Here is a 24940-nt window from a genome sequence, read left to right as displayed (position 1 = left end):
CCTCGGTTTGTGTAAGCACACTCTATGATGTTCCCACCATGGCAAACTCGCCTAACGATGCATTTCTCAGAATGCATCTTCCTTGTTAAGTGAACATGACGGTATGTGTTTAAATTAAGTGCTATAAACTTATATTATGGGAATATGCAAGTACATGAGAGACTGGGTAGACCCAGAACTCAGAGAAGGATACAAAGAAAAGAGCCAGGTAGTTAAGCTGATCCCAGGAATCACACCATGTGATTCCTCCGAAATGTGTACTGAGTTGCCTGAGTCCATACCTTTGCAATGTGACCTCCCAGAATGCTCTTACCCCCTTTTCTTTACCAAGTAGCTGAATTCATCTGCTCAATGCTCAGCTCACTTCCTACCCAAAATTGCAGGAAATGAGGACTGAAAGACACCTGCAAGATCACCTAAGTCCAGGAGTTCCTAAACTTGGCTGAACGTAAGAATCACCAGGGAGGTGTCCTCCTCTCTTCCAGCTATAGAGCTTACTTGGTACATTTAAATAACAGGTGGGTGAAACCAAGGCTTTTATTAAGGCTCTGCCATCTCTGTGGGAAACTTCTAAAACCACAGATTCCTAGGCTTTACCCCCTAGCACCAGTTTGGGAGCTGCTGATCTCCAACATTCCCCCACTGGCTTCTAAACCTCCTCTACAACTCTCTGCCCAGAGTCATCCTGTTTACGCTAAACATCTTCCTAAAGCCCTCCCTGCCGTCTGTATTTCCTTGGGATCATTTCCTCCTCCAAACTCTTGTACCACTCAGGATCTTCAATGCTCACTTAATATCATTTTGACTGTTGTGAGGTCCTTTCACTGTCCATAGACACATATCAGGCCCTGTGCTGGAGAATGCAACATAGAAGATAAAACAAGCAACAGCTTTATGTCCTAGGGGTGGAAAAAGACATGTAAACTGCTAAAGTAAGTTGGAATGAATTAAATGCTAAAGGATGGTGAAGCAAAAATGCTGTTAGAGACCAGAGGAAAAAGTAGTTCCTCTTCTACTTACAGAGATTTCAGAAAATTTCTAGAGAAGCTGGTTTTGGAGGCAGTTCTTGAAGGATGGCTATATTTTGATCAGCAGAAAATAATCAGGGATGATGAAATATTAAGAAATTTTCCAAGGAGAACACAAGGCCAGAAAGTACAGGAGTGAGAAACAGTAAGTGGTCATTGTGGTGGGTGCAGGGGGGATGAGGCTACAGGAAATGAGGCTGGAGAGTGATTTTAGGGCAGGTTCTCGGGGGGTCATGCTATAATTTGGGAGGAAACATGGAACACTTGAAAGCTTAAGTGTCAAAAAAGACCTAGGTCCTCATCCTCATCGTGTTGATTATTAGTAAAACTGTGATGTTGAAAATTCATTTACTCTCTTGTGCTTAATTATAGAATAGGAATAAACCTTCTTTTCAGGGCTGTTGGGAGGACCTAATAAGTTAATAAATAAAAGTACCAACCATGGCTATTTCTCTGTCCTTTATTTCATGAGCAATGGAAAACAATAGAATATGTTTAAAGAGATAAACGTGATCTAACTTCTGTTTTAGAAGGATAACTAGATGCAGTGATAAGAGACATTAAAGAGGAAATAAAAGAGTGAGAAGGATATTTCAATAATCCAGGTGAGGGATGATGACGTCCTGAATTAGGGCAGAGCCACTGCAAATACAAGATAAGAAGAACCACTGAGCGTGCAAAACTGAGAAGAGTCAGCAATAGGTAGAAAATGAATCTTGAAGTAGCACTGAAGATAATTCAGGTTCCAGCCCACCTTTTCCTACTAAGAGGAGGACAGTGCTACAAGCAAAATTTAGGAAACCTAAGAGGAGTAGGCCTCAGTTGGGATAGAATAATTTCCAACTGGGACATACTGAACTGCAGATGCAAGTTGGGCATCCCGTGGCAATGTGTAGCGTGTGGTAGGAGATTTACATCTAAAACTTAGAGAGGAGGTCGCTTCTGTGTAGGGGGACTTGGGAAGCCTTGGCGAAGAGGTGATAGGTGAAGCTGTGAAAATAGTAGGGACCAGCTATGGAGAGAGTATACAGCAGAAAGAGGAGCACTGAGACCTGAAGCTTGGGGAAGGTCCACACTTAAGGAATAGAAGAAAAGGAGGAGCTAATGAAGGATGAAGGAGCTGTAGAAGGAGCAGTCACCTTTGCAGAAAGAGACCCAGTGTACTATCAGAGAAACGAGGCATTTCAAGATAGAAGCAGCTATCATCGGTGTCAAAAACTAGCAGTGGCAAAGAGCTAGAAGGAGCCATTTGTTTTCACAATTAGGAAATGTGGCAAAGTCTGCTAATGGTCTCAACATGTATTTCTCCCTCTTCCCTTAATAACAGAACCTATGAATCCTTAGCTGGGCGCATAGCTCCCGGCTAACCCTACATTTCCTGGTCTCCCTTGTGTATGGCCAGGAGGCTAAATTCTGCCCAGTGGACTTAAAGTAGAAGTGATGTATGCACCTTTCAGGTGTGCCCTTCCCTTCCCACTGGCCGTGGTGGTGGTGAATGTGATCTGAGCCATCTACAGCCTTGGGGATAAGGACCACGCCTCAAGAATGGCAGCCACAAAGGAGAAGGAAACTGCATCCCCGACATCTAACCTCCTTGCACTCGGATTGTTATGCAAGAGAAACATAAATTTTCCCTTTGTTTAAGTAACAGTTATTTTGGTCTTCACTATGGCAGATAAGACTTTATCCTTACTCATACGGAAGGAGTATATAGTAAGGAAATGAATATAAACTTTTCTTTTAAAAGAAGCTTGAAGGGAAAAGAAAAGAGATGGAATGATAGTTTCTGGAGGAAAGAAGGCCAAGAGATGTTCAGTTTTTAAAAATCAATGATTCTATAATTCTTACCATTTTTTAGTCTATATCCTCTCCTTATTCTTGGTATATTTCTAATTTTGTAGAAGTATTTTAAAATTTATTGCTTGGGAAATAAGGTTTTATTCTTCTTAAATATAATAAATCTGTTTATCAGTTAGGTCTTTGGGGAATTTACTGTTTTTATACTTGCATAGAACTGCTTTCAAATGTGACTTGGGAAATTTCAGAGTTTTGCCAATTACCTAGAGAGTGATTTTTTGTATTATTAAGGGATTTCTTTAAAATATGAAGCTCCTTAGTAGTTAAGTATATACGAACCATGTGACTATTAATATATAATGGAGGGCCAGGGAAAAGAAGGTTAACTTGTTAGAAGTTACTACAATGATTCTGTATGTATGCTAGTAGGAAAGCAGAATTCAATAAGTAAAAATTTTAATTTGTGGAGCTTTTTCCCAGAATAATTTTATCATGTAAAGAGAAGAATTCCTGCAGTGTCTACACTGCAATCAATGGCTCCTTTGTGGGTTATGGAACAGCCTCTTTAAGTCCTCAACTCTTGGTCCTAACATGACCTGAGCAATAGGGAGCTCTGAGAACAGCCTTCAGGGTAACCCCACAACTGTTTTCAGCTCTCTGCTGTCAAGGGTATGGCAGTTGCATAATTAACCACAATAGTTGCAAGTAATATACTTAAAACAAAAACCATGTTGGTATTTAGCTGGACCAAAAAGAAAAAAAAAAAGAAAAGGAACTATCGATTCCCCATGGTGTAAATTATGTGTACAATGAAATTTCTTATTTGCATTTCACATAAAATTCACTAAACTCCTTATGCACTCATCACTTACCCATTATGGTTTTTTTAAGTGGCACTTTTAAAGTTTGCTTTGGCTCAGGGTGAATTATTTGCCCAGACTTTATTCGTGCAGTCACGACTTCTTCACTTTTGCAAATCCATAGCTCATTTTGTGGGTGGTAGTGGTTTGTGTGCATTTGTGGGCATATGTGGGAGCAGTCTTAGGATAGATACCCTACACGGTGGAATCTTTAACATGCAAGGGTCCCAGCACCCAGAGTAATTCAGCAGCCAAAAAAAAAACCAAAAAACCCAACCAAAACAAAAAAAACCAAACAGCCAAATTGAGTACAGAATAGCCAATAAAGGTAGCAGCAAAAATTAGCTTACCTTCTTGCAATTAAGCATACACTTATTAGATAATCTGTTGATTTAATAGGTGGAAGAAATGTGTGTAGCAAAAATTCAGTGACTGGGTATCAAGAAGCACAAATACAAAAGTGCGTGAAAAGTTAAAAGTGAGGCAAAGCTGCCTCTGAGCATAAAATATAGTCTTGAATTATAATATACCATGAAATGCAATGTTGGATATAGATGAGCAGAGGAAAATTTTTTTAGTGTGTACACATTCAATAAAAAACTGGGATCTTCATTAGCATTTTATGAGACAAATTAGGGGTGGGGATAGGGTAAGGGAGCTATTGACATTTACAAATTCTCCCTGCCTCCAGATCTCTCCCTGACTCACCTGTCCATCCTTGGCTTGAAATGTCTTCCAATATAGTCCCTAATGAGCTCAAGAGCAAAGATGAGGGGCATTATCGAAGAAATGAAACACACAGTTCCTCAGAAAATTTGAAAAGTAGTTTCTAGGTTCATAGAGATTTGAGCTTGAAGAGATCATAGTCACTGTTTAATTCCTGTTTCATCTTAATACACACATTTTACAGATGTGATAATTGGTCCCCAGGCAGTAAGCGACTGGCTCAAAATCACATAGCCAATTAATGGCAGAGTGAAAGATGAAAATGCTGATTTTCAACTCTCCATCTAGAGGTCTTTTTCACACTACTGAGCACTGCCTGTACCCAGGAATAAGGGAAGGGACTGGAGTGCTTCACTGGGGGACGAGTCTCAATACTGGGGGCAGGATAACAACTGGGTGGGCCACAGACTGAAGATCTCACTGATGGGCCTTCTAATGTCAAGATTGTTCTTTTTTAAGCACTAAAGGAGGCAAGAAAAGCTTCATCTTTCCCTGCTACATCCCTTTTAATAAAAGGATTTGTTCTGTAAAATTTGGATTCAGTCAAAAGGCCACACTCAGGGATCCAGAAGGCCACATGTGGCCCCAAGGATACAAGTTCCCCACCCCTGGCAGCGTATGGGGCTTCGGGATTTGTGCCTGACACAGAAGTTTGATTTTTTGCCTAAGACTGCCTTAAATGCCAAGGAAAATTGAATGCCATTAATATACCATCACATAGTAGATTGCTCTTCTAATGATACAGTTTATCTGCAGGTAAACCACATTTTCCAGTGAAGTATTATGTTTCGTCTACCCAACTGCAGAGTTGTGCCCTGACACCAGTTCAGTGATGGGGTTTATTGTTCACTCACAAGGCACAAGAACACTGGACATTTTGATACAGTCATTTGTGTGTTTAGAGATTGTTCCAGGTTTTATGAGGGGCAGTTGTTACCTAGTTATGGAGATGCATCCATCTCAACTTTGCACCAAGCTAATGTGTAGTCATGAAAACCATGCTAAGTAGAAAAAAAAGTAACTACTCTCTACCACCTAAAATTAACCTCAAGTGGCTTAAAATAGTTTTCAACACTTGCATTTCATTTGGAAGTAGAGTTTAAACAAAACATCATTTGCCATGGAATCTATCCCTTTGAAAATACTATGGCTGATTGCTAAGTTTTCCCAATGATTTCTGGGGTATTAGGTGGCCCTCAAATATATTTAAAAATCAAGTGGTTGAATTTCCTCTTATAGGATCTCAAAATACAGGGTTTTTTTTCCTTTGTAATTATAAACTATCAGGTTTTCAAATGGTTATAAATTTTGTTTTTTAAGATGTCTCCGTATTATTCTTGTTAATAATGTTATGTTACCTCCTGACATTTAGTGTTGTTGGGATTTACTGGATTTCTGGAAAAAGTATAGTTGAAAATTATAATATCAAATTTCATTAAATAGGTGTCAAAACAAAGCAATTTTATTGTTTCTCATTTAATTATAATAGAAGAATTCAAGTTAATTTGCTTATTTTACTATAATGAATATGTGATTTTAGTAGTCAAAAAGCTAAAATCCTTAGCAGGTAGAGGACAATTAAAAAAGTCCTCACTTCACAAGAAAACTGGATATTAATCAGTTTGTTTAAATGGTTGATCAGTAATATACTTAACTTGCTAACTTTTCTTAACAGATTTTCCTAAATGAGCTGCCTCCAAAAATATTATTAGCTGTCATTAACTTTCAGAGATGTTGTTTTAGGTTGGAAACCTTGGTGATCCATCTCACAAGGCATGGCTGGAATGAAGAGACCCCTGAAATTGCTAAATGAGAAGAACTGAAAAGGGTCTTGTGAAGTCATGACCCTGTAAAGGTGTTGGTTTACAGAGTGTGAAGCAGGCAATTCAACAGCTGCACCCAGGAAGCAACGCCACAAACTCCGGTGGCTAGGAATCAGAGAAAATGTCATTTTGAAGGACGGTTGGATACTACCATCATAGCAGACCCACAATTAGTTTGGTCTCACTTTCTGTGATAGGGAAAACTCCTTAATTTGGAATACAGTTCAGTAATTATTTCAACAGAAGATTATTAAAATGAAAAGCAATTAATTATTCTCTGCTGTTTATTTTTATTTTTATTTTTTGGTTTTAGACCATTTTTAAGGCCCCAAAGACAAATTCACTAAGGGCTAAGCTCAAAATCTGAGATGCAAATTCTTCAGCAAAGGCAGTACATTCAGGGCCCACTGCTGGATTTCCCAGCCTTAAGGTGTGGACCCGGACAGCTGACTGTCTGGCTGTTGCCCTGTTCTAGGAAGAGGAGCTGGGCTCTCCCACTTCTATATGAGAATTTATACCAAAGAAGCATATTATTTTGGCTTACTTTAAAGGACTAAGCAAGTGATTGCAGGGCAAGAACAATGGGTTGGGTGCCAAAATTTTTAGGATTTTTTCATGTTATTATCAACAACGTATTTTCTTAACAAAGGCACTTGATGGGAAGATGTGTTGACAAAATATTTTTAAAGCTCTTTGACTTCCTTGTAAAGAAAAAAGTTTTTTTTTTTAATTACTTCAGAAAATATTTAGAGATTCATTAATTGTAGGTCAAAATCTTTAAATTTTGATACCCTTAAAAGCAGTGTTTTAAGGTAAAACATATTAGGGTAGGTTGTGTGGTGTGTGTACATATATTGCGTATACACTTTTTCTTTGATTACAAAGAACAAAAATACTGAATTATGAAATTTCAGGTCTTAATTGTTAGTGAGATATAGATGCTATAATTAAGTACATCGTTTCCCTTACTTTGTAGAACTTTTTTGCCTCCTTCCACTCTATTTTGAATGACATTCTTATACATCTGTTCCGCAGGAGTAGTGGCAAGATCTGTTTGAAGTTTAAATCCATGACACCCTTTATGGAACATTGGCAACCTGATCACAACAATGATCAAGCAGAAATGCTTTTTTTCGGATAAATAGGGCCAAATTCAGTCTCTCTAAGGAGAACACACACACACACACACACACACACACACACACACACACACACACACAGCCTATATTCAGAGCCGAGGTTTTTCTTCTACCCCCAACTAATAAAATCAGGAGGCTGCTATGAGGCCGAGCGGCATGCAGTTTGATGTCCCCAGCAGGATACGGGGAGTCAGAAGTGGCGCTGTAAATCCAGTGTGGGGCTTCAACGCCATGTGAAGTGTGGCCTGAGTCTCCGAGATTTCCCTTTGATGCAAGTTCAGTATATTAATGGGAAAAGCATTCACTTTTATTTGTCTATACTGTCTGCGACAGCAAGGCTGCCTCATTTAGCCTGGGCCAACATGAAAATACACAGAGAAGCAATCTGTTGCAAATTAGCACAACTCTCCTTTCATTTACTAGTTAGTAATTGGAAGGGGTTAACAAAGTGTAACTTATCAGATCATGTGAGTGTATCTGCTTGTGTGGACAGCAAGCTTTCTCTGAATTTCCCTATGACCCCTGAGGCCAAAATCTTTCCTGGAAGTCCACTTGATCGCCCCAGCCACCCCCCAAAATAATCAACACTGATGTGTGTGAAATATGCACACCTTGTTAGGTTTGGAGGGGGCAGTTTCCTAGACTCCTGAAGGGGATATTAACGTCTTTATTTGAGCCTTACCTTTCTTTAGATATGTTTTTACTCTCCCGTTTCCAAATTGTCTTGAAGTCACTGCAGAACTCGTACCACACCATAAACACATAGCTGGGTGTGATGTCCTTCTCACCAGACTTAGGCTTCATCCCAAAATATCCTACTGTTGTTTCAAAACTGCAACAGGTAAGGGGGAGAAAATGGAGTGAGGTAGAGGGTGAGAAACTGTCAACACCAAAACCCATTAAGGTGAGGAGAGGAGAGGGTGGGCGCAGTTTCCCACATGTCTGTTCTCTAACACGGGATCCTGGGCTCTTAGCTACTGCAACTTACTCTAAACCTCAGAAAACTTATTTGCCCAAACTGATTTGCCAAGAAATATAACTTTATTGGGAACACACTTGGGCATATCTTATCTGCATAAACCCCCACCCCCCAGCATACATAACATCTGGGGATATGCAGGTAAAACTTTAGTTTGTTCTTTATCTCAAATCCATGTCCTTTACCTGCTCTTCATTTTATGTTTAATGATTACATGTAAGACTGATGACTCCCTGATTGTGTAGCATTAGCAGTGGTCAGTTAGATAGCCCACTGGGAATGATTAATCTGCCGAATGCTTCATTGAAAATTGGGAAATCAGTTCTGCCCTTAGTCTGGCATACACTGGCTTTGTAATCTTCGGTCAATCACTCAGCATCTCTGACTTTCAGTTTTCTCAAGGGGAAAATAAGAGACACAGATGATATGATCTCTAAGAGGGTTACGTTTTAAAGCTTGATATAAGAATACAAACCACCAATACTACACAAAGAGACATAATTGTGCACATAGCAAGGTTTGGATGGAAAAAAATGTCTGATGTTGAAAAATGATCTCCTATCTTGTCAGAAAAGAACATAGGTTTTCCAAAGCGGATTTTTGGATACCACAGAGACCTACCTCCTGAAGGCTCACTGCACACCAGACTACGTGGGCCTCCCAAGCAGCCCTTCTTGGAGGCACTAGCTTTGCAGCAATTTATAGCTTTGAACTCAATCTTTCCCCCTCACCCCCACCCACCCCAAGCCTCACAAGCTCATTTGCCATGAGCAAGAACACTTAAATAAATGGCCCCCTTTTCTAGGGTGTTGGAAACTAATCAAAGCAGGAATGGCTGGCCAGGTTTATTACTCGATGCTCTATCATCTGTTCAGACACAGCGTTCTTTTGTGGCCATCCTGAATACTGATTTTCTAATGGAACCCTATTCAATGGCGATTGTAAAACCCTGAAGCCCCGGTTAGTATTATGGTGCATACTTTCATCTCGCTCTCAGTTATTGGGCAATATGTATCTCATAAGATTTTATCACATTTCACAGATGAACTGTTAATTGATTCCATGGCTACGATTAGGCGAGATCCAAGCTGGAGCTGCAGCTCCGAGTCCCATAAATTCTTTGTGCTTCTGTAAATAATAAATCTGTTTTTAATGCAAATTAAAACTACTGGTCAGGGAATTTTGGTCCCCAGTTATTAAAAGACTGGAAGTGCATAAGTGGAGAAAGGCAATAACTGCAGTAATCTCTTAAGGGACTCTCTTATAATTCCAAACATACATATTTGGGAGCAAAACCAGTAATAGAATAAAGTAGCAATGTCCACTCTTGCCCAGACATAGCTCCTAATTCTGTGGCAGTCAAAATACTGATAAAACCAAACATTCCCTCTACAGCATATAGCTTTATTTCACTCAAAATGAAAATTATGCTGATTGTAGCATGGGAATATGAGTTATCTCACCTACAGGAATAGGCCATGAATTTTCTATAAAGTCACAGGACGTTAGAATTGGAAGGGACTTACAAGTTGATTTGCCCAATATTCTCATTTTACAGACGAGAAAACAGAGGTCTAGAAAGACTGAATGACCTTATTCATTGGCAGAGTTGGGCCTAGAACTCAGGTCCCTGATTTGCTGTGAAATCTCCATCTTCTCCACCCTTCTGTGGGGTTCATGTTTACTAACACAGGCATTTAAAAAATAAAATAGTCATTTTCTCCCTCATTTCTACTGTAGACACAGTTACCCTCCATCACTTAATATGCATTTCTCTCAGGCAGGGCACGTCATTATTTTTCCTCTTTACATAGATCCATATTTATGTTAATATATCATATATATTCATAGAGAGGAGAAAGGCTTTTGCTTTTAATATTCAGAAGAAATAATTTTCCTATTTTCCAACAGAATATAGTGAAGTCCAGTCATCATGCTCCATGGATCACCTCAGTGCCCCTGGCATTATAGTCTAGATTGGGATGCCAGGATGTTGCAAATCCTGGTGTGGTTTCAGAGAACGACCATGTGGACTGGTGGTTGTCACAGAGCCTGAGGAAAGCACGTCACCCTCCTGGGGGCCTGGCTGTTCCCAACTCTGAACTGAAGCTAACTGTCGTCCCCACTGCCTCTGCCCCTGGGGTCTGTGAGGTCCTGCCTGCTTACCCTCCCTCAGAGGGGGCAAAAACTAAAAGAAATATCAAATTCCAGCATTTTTTTCCCTATGTGTTTTGAAAGCTAAGAAAGCAAGTGAACCTCTCCAGAAGAACCAAAGTAAACAGAATCCCAGAGAACGGCCTGGCTTTGGTGTTCAGCAACTTTGACAAAGAGGCAGTTGCTCTGAGATTGTGCCTTATTTGATTTCATCATTATCCCTTTGTTTAAGAAAAAGCTAAAAGCCAGAATATGCACCTACAACTACTTGATAAGATCTACACTATGTGCTACTCCAGACGAAACTCCCTTTATTTCAAATTCAGTTTTGATTCACAGAAGATTATTCACTGAAAACCTTCTGAAATTTAGGCAAGACAAACTGCTGATATTTAACAACCAGGAGAATTTTCTCCAATCGACAGGAAACAAATGGTCAATCATGCTATGTGAAGTCTCTGTTTGTCAGCAGATAACTCTAAAATAGTTCTCAACTTTAGAAAGATTAATTTCTAATCATATGTATTGTCTTATACAACCTTCTTTATTTCACTCCAAACTATTCCCTGATTTCCTTTTCTCTCTGCTATAATTCCTAGTCTGATTGGTATCTTTTTAATTTGTCCAAATGGTTTTAAAGTACAGACAATGATTATACCAAAGAGCCCATAGCAGAGTGAACTGTTTTACTTTTACAGTGCTGAGGTGCCAAAGCAGAGCACATCCCCTTATTGTTATACATGCATTCCTTCAGAAACTGCTTAGGAAAAGCAAATTTTCCTTAGCCTCAGAGTAAATTATTTCTCTTGAGAATAAAACATAAGAATTTACTAAATCTCACACGAATATTGCAACACTGACCACAACCTTCTTAAAGAGTGTAACCAAACAACTGTGGTTTCTACATTAAAGATGGGATCTAACATATTTTATGTATGACATGAAAGCTAGACTACCTTCATCACAAAGCCACGGAAAATGCTGACAACCAAAATTTATGACTCCCCTCAGCATAGCTAATGCACGGCAGCAGCTTCGGCCCCGCTATGGTGGGCCCCCTTTCCTTAAGCAAGAGTCTTGAAAAAGTATTAGAAATTTGACATCCACCCTGGAAGCTGAATTTCTGTCTGGCCTGATACCGATGTGCCCATGTTTCTGGTCTCTTCTCTACGTGCTATTTCTATAACACAGATGTGCCAGTTTGATGTGCTGGGAAGGGAAGCTTGATATAGGGATGAAGTCAATAGAGAGGCACAAAAACTTAAAAGCATAACCATGGAACTGTCTTATTTTTGAATGATTCTCATGATAGCATGATAACCATGATTCAAGAACACGTTTGCACTTAGGAAAGTTCAAGAATTGCCTTCACCTTGCTTTCATCAGCATTTTAATCTTATTGGCAATTACAACGGGCGGGAAGGAGGGCAGACAGCACTGTGGACAGGCTTTGGGAGCGCTCAGAGATGGTGGCTAGGTGGGAGGCAAACGGTTCGTCTGTACAGTTTGTTTATCTGCATTTAAATTCATACCTGGGAACGCTCCTCCTCACACATTTGTAAAACTCATTTTTCCTTATATGGTGTCTCCTACCCTACCTCTCATTTAATTTTCTAGTACTTTTAGAATTGGAACCAGCAAAATTTGTCTTGATTTTCTGCCCTGAATATGAGAATGCCTCGGTCTATTCCCACTTGCCCTTCTCAGAGGGAGGGAGAGCCAAGGCGACTAACCGGGCCAACTTAGAAAAGGGAAAAACCCCTGAGAGATCAGAACTGCTGATGACTGGGTTCCACCAGGTGAGGTGGGTGGTTCCCCTCTGGTGTCTACTGAGAGAGAGAAGAGCAAGGAGGAGGCCTGAAGTAGGCAAAGTCAGGCTGAACAGAAGACCTCTGAGGCCCCCAACTTCTCGGGGAATTTCCTGTAGACTGTGCAGAGGGCAGTCCCCTCTCCCCACCTGCCCCTGGCTTATAGCATCCTCTGGGATCTGAAGAAAGACACAGAAAGTCTCTTAGGTGTTTGCAATAATTAGTTTAATCTAGTTGTAATGCTAAGAAGGTTCAGACTGTTCCTAACTTCCATGAAGTGGCTCCAGAGAAGAATAATGAGGGAGAGGCAGACAGACAGAACAGTGTCACAACACGTGTGTGAGGCAGGGATGAGTCCCTGCTCCCCGAGGACAAACATTCCCAAGCCCTGCTACAGTGCTTTCGCTCCGGCTCCCAATGGTACCTTACTGCTCGCCGATGCAGTCTTAACCAAGGGGGCCTGAAGAGTGGCTCGTCAAACATTATGCTACATGGGACAAGGCAGTCACACAAGGACAAATGCCGTATGGCTCCACTTGCCTGAGGTACCCAGACTGGTCAAAGTCACAGAGGCAGAAAGCAGTAGGGTTGCCGGGGGCCAGGCAGATAGAGAGTTCATCTTTAAAGGGTACAGAGTTTCAGCTGGGGTAGATTAAAAGGTTCTGGGGATACAGTTGCATAGCAATGTGAATGTACTTCATAATAATAACAACAACAATGGTAATACAGAATGGCTGGTCAAAGAAACAAATGGAGCCAAATCAGAGCTGCCTACCTTTTCTGTGCATTCTCCAAGTGACCTTCTTCCATTTTATGCTCTTTCTTGGCTGTGAAAAAGAAATAATTATGATTAAAACTATTTTCTTTTCTCTTTTTCTTGAGACAAAATCTTGCTCTGTGACCCCAGCTAGAGTGCGGTGGCATCATCATAGCTCACTGCAACCTCAAACTCCTGGGCTCAAGCAATCCTCCTGCCTCAGCCTCCCAAGTAGCTGGGACTGCAGGCATGAGCCACCATGCTGGCTAATTTTTCTATTTTTAGTAGAGACGGGGGTCTCACGCTCACTCTCATTCAGGCTGGTCTCAAACTCCTGAGCTCAAGTCCTCCTCCCACCTCAGCCTCCCAGAGTGCTAGGATTATAGGAGTGAGCCACTGAGCCTGGCAAAACTATTTTCTCCCATCGTATCCTTTGCGTCTTACAGCTTCAATTGCACCCATTTATTACCACAATAAGTCTGAATTCAGGGCTTGGCAGCCCCTGTCACATGTCTTGGTGATAGCAATCAATTGACTGTATCATCACTGCTTTCTTGATCACAGGTGGCCAACAGTAGCCAAATTATTTACTGTTTTCTCTGGGACACTTTTGAGATTGATATTAATAATTAGACCTGAACAAAGACATAAATTGGAACAACCCTGGGCAGATCAGGACTAGTCGTCACCCTAGCTACAACTGGCCTCTTTGTGAGCCTGGGCGTGCACTCATCATACTCCCCCTCACTCTAAACATAGTAACTCTGGTGGCATTTGTGACAGTTACGCTTGGATTCAAAGGAGTCCTTGCGAATCCTCGCACAGGCTGCCTCTACACGCACAGGCCCTCTCGGGAAGCCCAGGGACTCCTGTGTCAGAAAATTATTTAAATGCATTGACAAAAATCCCATAATATTACTAAGGAAATCAATGATACTGAGATACAATTCTGAATCTATAGATTAAGAACCTGTGTTCTTTCTGTAAAGATTATTTAATTAGGGGGTTTCATTTTTGGGTGGTTCTTTTATACATCCTTCTCTGTAATCAGAAGATGATATTGTTATATATGGCAATAACACTCTTACACTTTTTATGTCCAGAAAAATAGGAAAATTATAACATAATCTATTTGAGCCTTAAGATTCCTTTAGTTTAGAGCTACAATGATGTAAAATGAATGAAAAAAAAAAAAACAAAAAACAAAAACAAAGGGCCGGGTATGGTGGCTCATGCCTGCAAACCCAGCACTTTAGGAGGCCAAGGCAGGAGGGTTGCTGAGGCCAGGAGTTCAAGGCCATCCTGGGCAACATAGCAAGATTCCATCCATACAAAAAAATTTAAAAAAAATTTAGCTGGGTGTGGTGGCGTGTGCCTATAGTCCCAGCCACTCAGGAGGCTGAAGTGGAAAGACTGCCTGAGCCCTATTTGAGGCTACAGTGTACTATAATTGCACAACTGTACTCCAGCCTGGGTGACAGAGTGAGACCATGTCTCTCATATAAATAAGTACATAAATAAATAAATAAGATTTTAAAATATAACCATTGTATTAAGCCTGGCCCTGCCGCTTACTACCTGTGCAATTGTGGGCAAGTTACTCATGACCAACTTCTTAGTTATTGCCTCATCTGTCCTATGAGAATAGCCACAGTGACTGCTATCATATAGCTGTTACAAAGACTAAATGAGATAATATATAGAGAGTGCTTAGCATATGTGAACAATATATGACATGACAGGTATTCCTAGTACATCATCTTCATCATTGATCTGAAAATGTAAATTTTATCAAGTTTCTCTCTTGCTCAAAACTTTCCAGCGGCTTGACTTGCTATCACCTCTGACATACCATCTAAGGTCTTTACAGTGTCCTGCAAGAGCCTGCAATCTGTTCCCTGGCTCCTCGGTGACATCACCTCCTCTTCCCTATGCTCATTCCTCTCCAGTCTCGTGGGCCGGCTTGAGCACACTGAGCATGTGCCTCTGAGGATCTCTGCACGTGCCGTTCCTGCTCCCTGGAACCCCCTGCCACAGTCTCCACGTGACTGGCTCCCTTACTGCATTCAGTTCTCAGCTCAAGAATCACCTTCTCTGGCCTCGCTAAATAAAAGATCATCCCTTGCCACTCATCATCCACTCCCCTCCACATACTCCACTGACAGCCCCCTTGCCTTTCCTTCTCATAGCCTCTATCTACCTGACAGACTGTTCCTTTACTCATTTGTTTATTATACACAACAGTGGAATGTAAGCTCCAGGAGAGCAGCAACTTCATCTGGCTCGCTTTTCTGCTATAGCCTTACGTGTGGAAAAGTGCCTATATGTTGAAGAAACTGTTAGATTAAAAATGCATATATTGGATAAAGCTTGCTTCAAAAGTGAGCTATCAGCTTTCTGAAATATAAAACTTTACATTTAGAATATGAACGGAAGCTAAAGGATATTATGAGGCTAAAGTTGTGCGCTATTATCTCTAAATACAGTAAATTTCAATAAAAAGTTTTGTTTTATACTAAAATGATTTGGCTTTGATAGTACAGCATCTCAGGAGAAGTTAAGTCATAGTAATGGCCATCTTTTGCTGTGTGATGTCCTCCCATACTCCCGGTAGGAATCTCTGAATTAGTCTGGTACTTAGCCGATCAGATACTGAGAAGTGGCCTGCATCTCTCATAGGTTACCAAGTTCCCCCAAATGTGAAGCAAACTGGCAATTTGTTCTTATTCAGTGATTCTAAATTATATGCGTGGCCAACCAGGAGGAAAAACTCCTCTGAGGTCTGAGTGATCGTTCTGGAGCACCTTGCTGTTCTCCGTCACTAGATGGTTTCTAACTGGCAGCTCGCTGTGCCAAGTAGACTGTGGCCAAGCCGTCATTGCATGAATTTAATGAAAAAAAAAAAAAAAAGATACCCTATTCAAACCAAATTAGGCCTTAGATAAGATTTTGCAACAGCCCAATGAATACGGTGCTTTGGAAAAAACAGTATTCAGATGTAAAAAGAAGTGTTATTAAGAGGTAATGTACACCGCAGAACCTCTGAGGGCTCGGGGGAAAAAAGCCTTCAGGAAAATGAGAAGAACATAGAAATCTAAATTTTTCCTAATGTTGCCTATGCCTAGATAAAAACGGCAACCACCCTCATGGTGTGACTTGAAAGTTCTGTCAGCCTAAAATATTTCTCCTGCCACAATGTGTAAAATTTCCAACGATGTCATTATACCTTTTACATCTCAAAATGCTCTAAGCAAAACAAATACATTAACCTAGAAAGAAAATGTTTAAAGACTGAAGTCACAAACTCAAATTCTAATATTATCAACAAATAAGCTAGTTGTGGGGCCAAATATATTAATCTCAGTGTTCTGTTTCTAGTTTCTCAGTACTGGAACTGACAGACTTACTGTGGGGAAGCAAACAGGGAATGGGAGGGAAGTGGGAAGGCCATGCCACATTTAAAAGAGGGCAAGCACTTGGCCTTGTTACCAGATCTTCCGCTGTTTTTGAGAGAAGCTACACAGGGATTTTTAAATGAATATCCCCAACTTAAAAAAACAAAAAAAGTTCTCAAACACTGTATGACAAAGGAAAGAGTCCTGCTTCCAATATCTGGCTCTGCAACCTCTGAATTTAGCCTTTAGTAGCTACTGACACAATGACATAAGTGGGTTTATTCTTTCCTTCCATGTGCCAGGCCCTGTTCTATAACAGGTGCCTGGGATCCATCAGTGAAGCAGACAAAGGGGCCTGTAGAACTTTCATCTCAGTTGGAGAAAACATAATTAAACCTGAGAGAATAAGATTCAGTATACGTAAATTTTCATAACGGGTAGCAAAAAAAAGAAAAATCCAGAGCATAAATGGATACCCACAGAAGGAGACTCTATGTGAGTTCCTGAACTAGGTGTGCCCAGGTAGCCAGAGCATGCCCCACTGGTAGTAGGCAGGAAAGGGGAGAGACAATGTTTAAAATCAAGAGGGTGAGTCTTAGATGAAAATTGTCCTTTGGCCAGGCTAGTAGTGGCCCTGAATCTATGTCTGGGATTTACTTGATTTCCTATTCAACGAAGCCACATGTATAATAGTATTTAGGTGTTTCATTTGTCAATATAAATTGTGGTATTACTAGTGTGTGGTGGGGGCTGGGGTGTGTGCTGGAAGAACAGGTTTGGAGGGGTTGTCAGAGGCTGATGCAGCACCAGGAGAGGTGGGGAAATAACAGGCATCTCTCACCTTGCTCCTCTCTCCTCATGCACAAGCAGCTCTCTCATTGCCTGCAATAAGTTAAATATAATTTTTTTCCAAACCAGGGGAATAGATAAAGTAGGTGCTTAGAAGGATGACAGTCTCACACTGTGCAAGACAACAAAAGCAATGAGGAAAACAAATCAGCGTACTAAAAATGAGAAGTTTTGCTTAACATCAGTTCTGCCTTACAAGCTTCTTTACCAAGGCTACTTGTGCACTGTGATGATGGCGAATCTCTGGATGAGCTTAGAGAAAGTTGAGAAGGAAGTTTGCTTTGTGACCTACTTATAGTATATTGTCATTTTTCTGTCATTGGCAGAACTGCATTTTTCTTAAACTTTAATTTTCTCTATTAAAGAATAATATTTATTTTTCATAATTCTATGTCACAGAGAGAAACAACGTGGCTTCTTTGGAAGGTGTTTAAGAGATATTTATGTGGGTTTTATTTAATACAGCCTCTACTGAATAAAGACCACTTGCTTTTGTGTAAATCTTTAATGCCTTCAAATTTTTTTTTCTGGTCCATTTTATGGCCATTGTTTCATCAGTTATCACGAGATTGCTCCACAGTAACAATTCTGAAATTCATAAGTACTGTAGCCTGCCAAGTGAAGCAGAAATGGCCTTTTCAATTCAATGGTTGTGGGCCCAAGGAATGCAAACCAGAACTCAAGAGTGTTAAATGTTAAGTTCTGTTAAATGCCAGCTCTGTCACTAAAGTGTCATGGACAAGTTACATGTATACTGTATTTCAGGTTCCTGCTCTGTAAAATGGAGATAATGATACTGACTCCCACATATAGCTGTGAAGGTTACATGAAGTGGGCACATGAAAGTGCTTGGTTGGATCAGAATCTTTGCAGTCAGACCTTTGACGGTTCAACGCTGTGCTGAGGCTGCTGGAGGTTCGAGCTTCCAATGGGTTGGCTGTTTTGACAAAGTTAAGTGCAGTGTAGCATGGTGGAAAGCACTTGGGTTTTGCATAGGTGGACCTGGGTTGAGTTTCTCTTCTGCTACTTATTAACTGGATGACCTTGAAGAAGTCACCTAACCCCACTGAGGCTTATTTATACAATGGGAATAATAAGATCTGCCTGCAAGGTGGCTGTGACTATGAGATACACTGAATGTGTGAGATTAACCTAGCGACTAACACACAATGGGCACTCAAGAGTGGCAGACATTTATTATTGGTTGGCTACAAGCCAATGCTAGTAGTCGCTATTCCAGCATTCTGACTTTGGGATGGTTATTACAAAATTTCACACAAAATACTTTTTTCTTTAGAATGTCCATAACTACTCTCAGTAGACAAGAATTTTGCTTGTGATCATTTTCAGGGCAGATCAGGTGTCCTCTGCTCAAAACCTCAGTGTTTTTCCATTTCACTCACAGAGCACGTCTTTAGCATGGCCCTTATGACTTTTCTACAAAAGGGTGTTCCCTATGTCTAACCAAAAGTCATTTTATTTGCTATTTCAGCCCATTTTGTTTTAATTAATCCTCAGGAGAGAAAGAGAGAAACCTATTATTACTCTCACCTCTTTTTTTGCACTTAATGACCATCGATTAATGGCCTGATTAACTGGATCACTTAACCAATACCAAATGAAAGCTAATGATACAGGAGTCTGTTTTTAAAAGGTAAGTTTTCTGAGAGCAAAAATTCCTTCTTTAACCCCTAGGCTCTGTATGGTGACCTGTAACAGGTTCCCCACATTGCACAGTAACTCCAGTTCTCTGCATTGCCACCAAAATTGCCATCTTAAAAGGTGAAGTGAACTATGTCACTTCTCTGCTTAATGTTCTTGCTCTCTCCCTCTCTGGACAGGACAAAGTACACTTGCACTGCAGTGGGTCCTCACCACTTGCCTCCTGCCACTCCTGTTACTTGCCCAGTGCTCCTGTCATGTTGGGCTCCTGGCTGTTCTCTGGATTCAACTTGCTCTCTAGTGCCTTTATTTTTGGGTGCTGTGCTTCTGCCTTGAATGCCTCCTCTTCCCTGCCTCTCTCTCTTCTCCTACACTCCCATTTAAATGTCTTCTCTTTCTTCAAAAACCAAGCTTAAAAGTCCCCTCCTATATGAAGCCCTCCAGGCCTTTCCCCCATGGGGTGGTGAGACACTCTTTTTGTGGTGCTCCAAAGACACTGTGTTCATGTAACTTCATATCACAGCTCATGGGATGCTGTCCAGATACCATTAGCTTGCAGTTGGCTTTTCCACCTGGACCCTGTGCTTCTTGGGGGTTGCATCCAAAATCTGTTTCATAGCACTTCTCTCAACAATTACCTAGTAGGTACCTTACTTACTGATTCCATAGATGGATACAAGGACAACAGAAGGACCCACATGAACAGAACACAGTCCTCACTCATTATGTTTGCACTGGGGGACCAGATCTCATTTCTTGGTACAGCAATTTCTAATCTTTCATTTTCTGTTTGCAACAAAATAGGAGAGAGTAGAATAGAATTGAAGGGCAAGAGAATACTGTCTCTGTCCTGCTATGTCCTGTTTAAGATTGATATATTTTCACAGGCACAAGTAACACTAACCCTTGAGGGAGGCACAAGGAACAATAACCCTTGAGTTTCCTCTATATCAGACTGAGTTTTTCTATTCTAATTTTCTATTCTAATTATTTTCCAGAGTTAGCTTTGAAAGAGGGAAAGTTTTTATCAATACAATGATACTTCCATAAAATATTCAGACTAAAACCAGTCATCATTTAAATGTACCAAAAGATCTGAAGTTTTATTCTCAGGAGGGTGGCATTCACACAACGAGAGCGGCTGAATGAGGAGGTCACTCTTCAAAGAAAGTGAGGTTTTTATGCCAAACACAATTAAGTCATATTTATGGATACCCATCTGGGAGGCAGTAAATTGTGAAATGCAGGGAAGGGATAAGGGTTGGAATATCTTCCTAGTATTCTTTACACAGTCTATTACACTTTAATATACCATGGTTTATGGACCTGACATGGTTGGTATAAACCAACAGGACGCACAGTAAAGAAGCTGTTTTTATTACAGCTCTACAAATAGAGGAGCTGAGCGATGCTAATGAGGAAACAAAGGGACTGCTCTCTACTTCATGCGGTATCCATCTGACGTGGGCACGGCAGTCATTTTTCATGTCTTAGGAAATCACCCTGTTATACACCTTCCAGGAGAAAAGGATACTTTTTATCAAAGAGGCAACAGCATGCTGACATTGGAAAGGGATGGCTTTTTAATATTTATTTGAGAGGGGGAAAAATGCAGAGATATGGAACCATTGAGTTAGGGAGAGCTCTTACCCTTGCACTTTTTCCTCTTGCTATGCTTGCCCACGTAGGATGATATCCTATCTAGTCTCCCTTTGTTATTAGTTTTCCTGGCTGTGGTTAAATGGGATGGATGATCATTCCTGGTCTGTCACAGAGTTTACATGTGCAAGTGTCTAGCTGGATGGTAAAGCTGAAGAGCATCAGGGCCATTTGTGGGGTGAGGCTGTGGGAAGGTGGGACGTCAAGGTTCCCAGGATACAGGTGTAGTCTGACTTCCAGGTTACCTGCTTTAGGCTAAAGTGGATTAGAAAACTCAGGCTTTTGGTGAAAGTCCCAAGTAAAAGATATTGTATCACAAAGTCTTTAGACTCATATAATCAAAGAAACCCAGATAAAAAACTCTTTAAAAAGTCATCTAGTCTAACTTTCAGGCTGATGTTCCAGCCTAAATCCTCTTGTGTTCAATCAGACTTTCCAGATCTCATTTTTGATCATTTTAATGTGCCATTTCCAATTGTCCTTTACAACTAAATTTGAATATTTTTATGAACATCAAAGAAAAGTAAAATATTAGTATTGCCTAACTTGGGAACCTGGGGCCTTTTTCGACCAGGGTTCTTCATCCGAACTGCAGAACACAGAAAATGATTTGAGCAGCTATTCTCTCAGTTTCCTCCTATGAACATCACTGATGCCCAGGGAGATGCCAACTCATTACATACAAGGGTGGACTTAGGGCAATAGGGCTTAATTCCTCTATAAATGGTTGAAAAAGGTCAGTTCTGATGCAATCAAACTTACAAATGATTTATTATATTAAGATACAGACTGAGTAATCCTTATCCAAAATGCTTGGGACCAGAATTGTTTCAAATTTTGATTTTTTTTTTTTTTTTTTTTTTGCAGAGGAGTGGTTGGATTTTGGAATATGTGCATATACACACTGAGATATCTTGGGGATGGGACCCAAGTCTAAACATGAAATTCAGTTATGTTTCCTATATACCTTACATACACAGCCTGAAGATAACTTTATTTTTCCCTTGGGGACACTGAATAAACTCTGTGATGTGTATCTGTGTTTTGACTAAAACTGTTCACGGTAGGTCAGGTGTGGAATTTTCCACTTGTAGTGTCAAAGTGTTCAAAAAGTTTCAGGTTTTCAAGTCTTTCAGATTTTAGATTTTCAGATTAGAGATGCTCAATTTGTACTTCTATAAGTCCACATATTATGATATTCAAATACCTCATAAAATAACTTATTGGTATAATAATTTGAATTAGAAAGTTCTATATAAGATCTTCCTGATTATATATAATAAAAACTATATTATTCATTTATATCCTCTGATGACTATAATAACTATTGTATAGGTGATGGGTTCACAATATACAGTCAGCCCTCAGTACCTGTGGGTTTCGAATCTGTGGATTCAACCAATAGCAGATAAAAAATGTTTGGGGATAAAACGGATGGTTGCATCTTTACTGAACACGTACAGACTTTTCTTGTCATTATTATCCAAACAATACAGTGTAACAACTATGCAGCATTTATTATTTAAACATTTTTTTAGTTGTTGAGTTTTTTTTCTTTTTTTATTTCAAAATATTAAGGGGGTACAAATGTTTTGTTACATGGATGCCTTGTACAATGCTTAAGTCGTGGCTTTTAGTGCACCCACCACCAGAACAGTGTTATACCCGATAGGTAACTTTTTACTCCTCACTCCCCTCCCCCTCCCCCTCCCCTTTTTGATTTCCAAAGTCCTTTATATCTCTTTGTGCCCATCATTTAGCTCCCAATTGTTACAGAGTACATGTGGTGTTTGTTTTTCCATTCCTGAAATACTTCACTTGGGATAATGTTCTCCAGTTACATCCAAATTGCTGCAAAAGACATTATTTCATTCCTTTTATTGTTCAGTAGTATTCCATGGTGTGTGTATATATATATATATATATATATATATATATATATATATATATATATATACACACACACATTTCCTTTATCCATTCATGAATTAATGGGCACTTAGGCTGATTCTATACCTTTGCAATTGTGAATTGTGCTGTGATAAATATTTGGGTGCTGGAGTCCTTTTGATAAAATGAGTTCTTTTCCTTTAGGTGGATAACCAGTAGTGGGATTGCTAGATAGTATTGTAAATCTACATTTATTTGAAGAATCTTCATATTGTTTTCCATATAGGTTATACTAATTTGCAGTCCCACCAACAGTGTGTAAGCATTCTTTTTCTCTCTGCATCCATGCCAGTATCTATTGCTTTTTGACTTTTTAATAATGGCCATTCTGACAGGGGTGAGGTGGTTCTCATTATGGTTTTAATTTGCATTTCCCTGATGATTAGTGATGTTGAATATTTTTTCATATGTTTCTTGTCCATTTGTCTATCTTCATTTGAAAAACTTCTATTCATATCGCTTGCCCATTTTTTAACATGGGTGTTTGGTTTTTCGTTGATTTAAGTTCTTTGTAGATTATGAATATTAGCCTTTTTTCAGATGTATAGTTTGTGAATACTTTCTCCGATTCTGTGGGTTGTCTATTTACTCTGTTTTTTATTTCCTTTGCTGTGCAGAATCTTTTTAACTTAAATAGGTCCCATTTATTTATTTTTGTTATTGCTGTATTTGCCTTTGGGGTCTTAATCATAAATTCTTTGCCTAGTCTGATGTCTAGAAGAGTTTTTCCTATTATTTTCTTCCAGAATTTTTATGATATCATGGCTTACATTTAAGTCTTTTATCCATCTTGAATTAATTTTTGTATACATTGAGAGATAGGGGGCCTGTTTCATTCTTTGGCGTGTGGCTATCCAGTTTTCCCAGTGCCATTTATTGAATAGGGCTTCCTTTCCCCAGAGTATGTTGTGTTCTGCTTTGTTGAAAATCAGTTGGTTGTAGGAGGATGGTTTTATTTCTGGGTTCTCTATTCTGTTCCATTGGTCTATGTCTCTACTTTTATACCAGTACCATGCTATTTTGCATACTATAGCCTTGTAGTATATCAATGTAACAAAATTATGTTTGTACCCCATAAATATATACAAATAAATGGGGAAAAAGAGTATGATAAAGTGACTAGACAGAAGGAATAAGGCTCTCACTCAAGTTTACACATCTATTTCTTATAATTATGATTACAACTTTCCTTTAATATTCAATAGTTTTAGAATAAAATTTTAATTCTCTAAAGGAAGTAAGTATATAGGAGGATGTGTGTAGGTTATATGTAAATACTATGCCATTTTATACAAGGGACTTGGGCATATGTGGATTTTGGTATCCACTGAGTCTTGAAACCAATCCCCATGGATTACACATCTAGTCTGTGCTCTGTAGTAACTATTGCAAAAGTAAACATTTTATCAAGTCACAATTCTAGGAGCTACTTGGACACCAGTATTACTGGGTTCTAAATGAAGTAGATTTATCCTCACTTCACAGGTCAACCCTTTTTTTCAATATACTTTCATCTCAGATGAAACTTTTGTCCCCCCCAGGTAAGTTTTCAGCCATTTACAATATTGACAAGACACTCAGCTTTCAGACTTTATGAGGAATTCTGCTCATTCTTCTTAAAGGCAACCATTTAATTAGTGGCTAATATTCTGTTATTTTTCCTCTGCTTCTGCATAGTCCAGTGAAGTCCCTCAATACTGTACAGCTGTATATACACAGCAATTTCTTGGCTTCAGTGTGATACAGGTGTATTACTTGAGAAAGTGGCTAACACAGTATAACCTTAACCTAGTTATAATCTAGTCCAACTATTTAATTTTATTGTGGAGAAAAAGAAGACCCAAGCTGATGAAGTGACTTTCCTGGTTACACTAATAGTGGTAGAATCCAGGTCTTTGACTCATAATCTAACGTGCTTTCCAATGCCCCGCTGCTGCTTCCCAAAGGGTGGCATTTTTCTCCAGAATTCTCAAACACTAAGGTGGTATCTTGGAGCTGCACTGTACTACACATTTTCTATAGGAGAATATACATCAGAGAGAAAGTTTCAAGATAGAATTTCAGCTTTCACTCCAAATTTCCTGACTCTTGATGCTTTAAAACAGACCATGGGGGTAAAATTTTAAAATGATCTGGTGAGAGACTCATTAACATTAATGGGAGTCAGGTGGTTGCATTCTCAAACAGGGCCTGAAATTGTTCACGTTATATCATCTTCTAGGCCCATATATACCTTTAACTTATCAGCATTAACAGAAGTGACATATGTCTTTTGTAAAAAAAGTTTTTTTTCTTATTTTTCACAGATACTTTTAAACAAGAATATTTATAAAATATGATTTTTACTTAAAGAA

General features: G+C 39.6%; 1 protein-coding gene across 2 annotated transcripts in view; it reads right to left on the bottom strand.

The window, feature by feature from the left end:
• Positions 1-24940, bottom strand: part of FMN1 (formin 1) — a 342614-nt gene that overhangs the window by 17278 nt on the left and 300396 nt on the right. For both annotated transcript variants that reach the window (XM_045527700.1, XM_045527703.1), the window contains 2 exons: positions 13090-13141; positions 8056-8205 (listed from right to left, as the gene is read on the bottom strand). In XM_045527700.1, coding sequence (XP_045383656.1) covers positions 8056-8205; positions 13090-13141 — 202 coding nt within the window. The remainder of the gene's footprint in view (positions 1-8055; positions 8206-13089; positions 13142-24940) is intronic.

Source organism: Lemur catta, chromosome 1, assembly GCF_020740605.2.
Source record: "Lemur catta isolate mLemCat1 chromosome 1, mLemCat1.pri, whole genome shotgun sequence".
In the NCBI taxonomy this organism is placed as follows: Eukaryota; Metazoa; Chordata; class Mammalia; order Primates; family Lemuridae; genus Lemur; species Lemur catta.
This window is presented reverse-complemented; position numbering and strand designations above follow the sequence as displayed.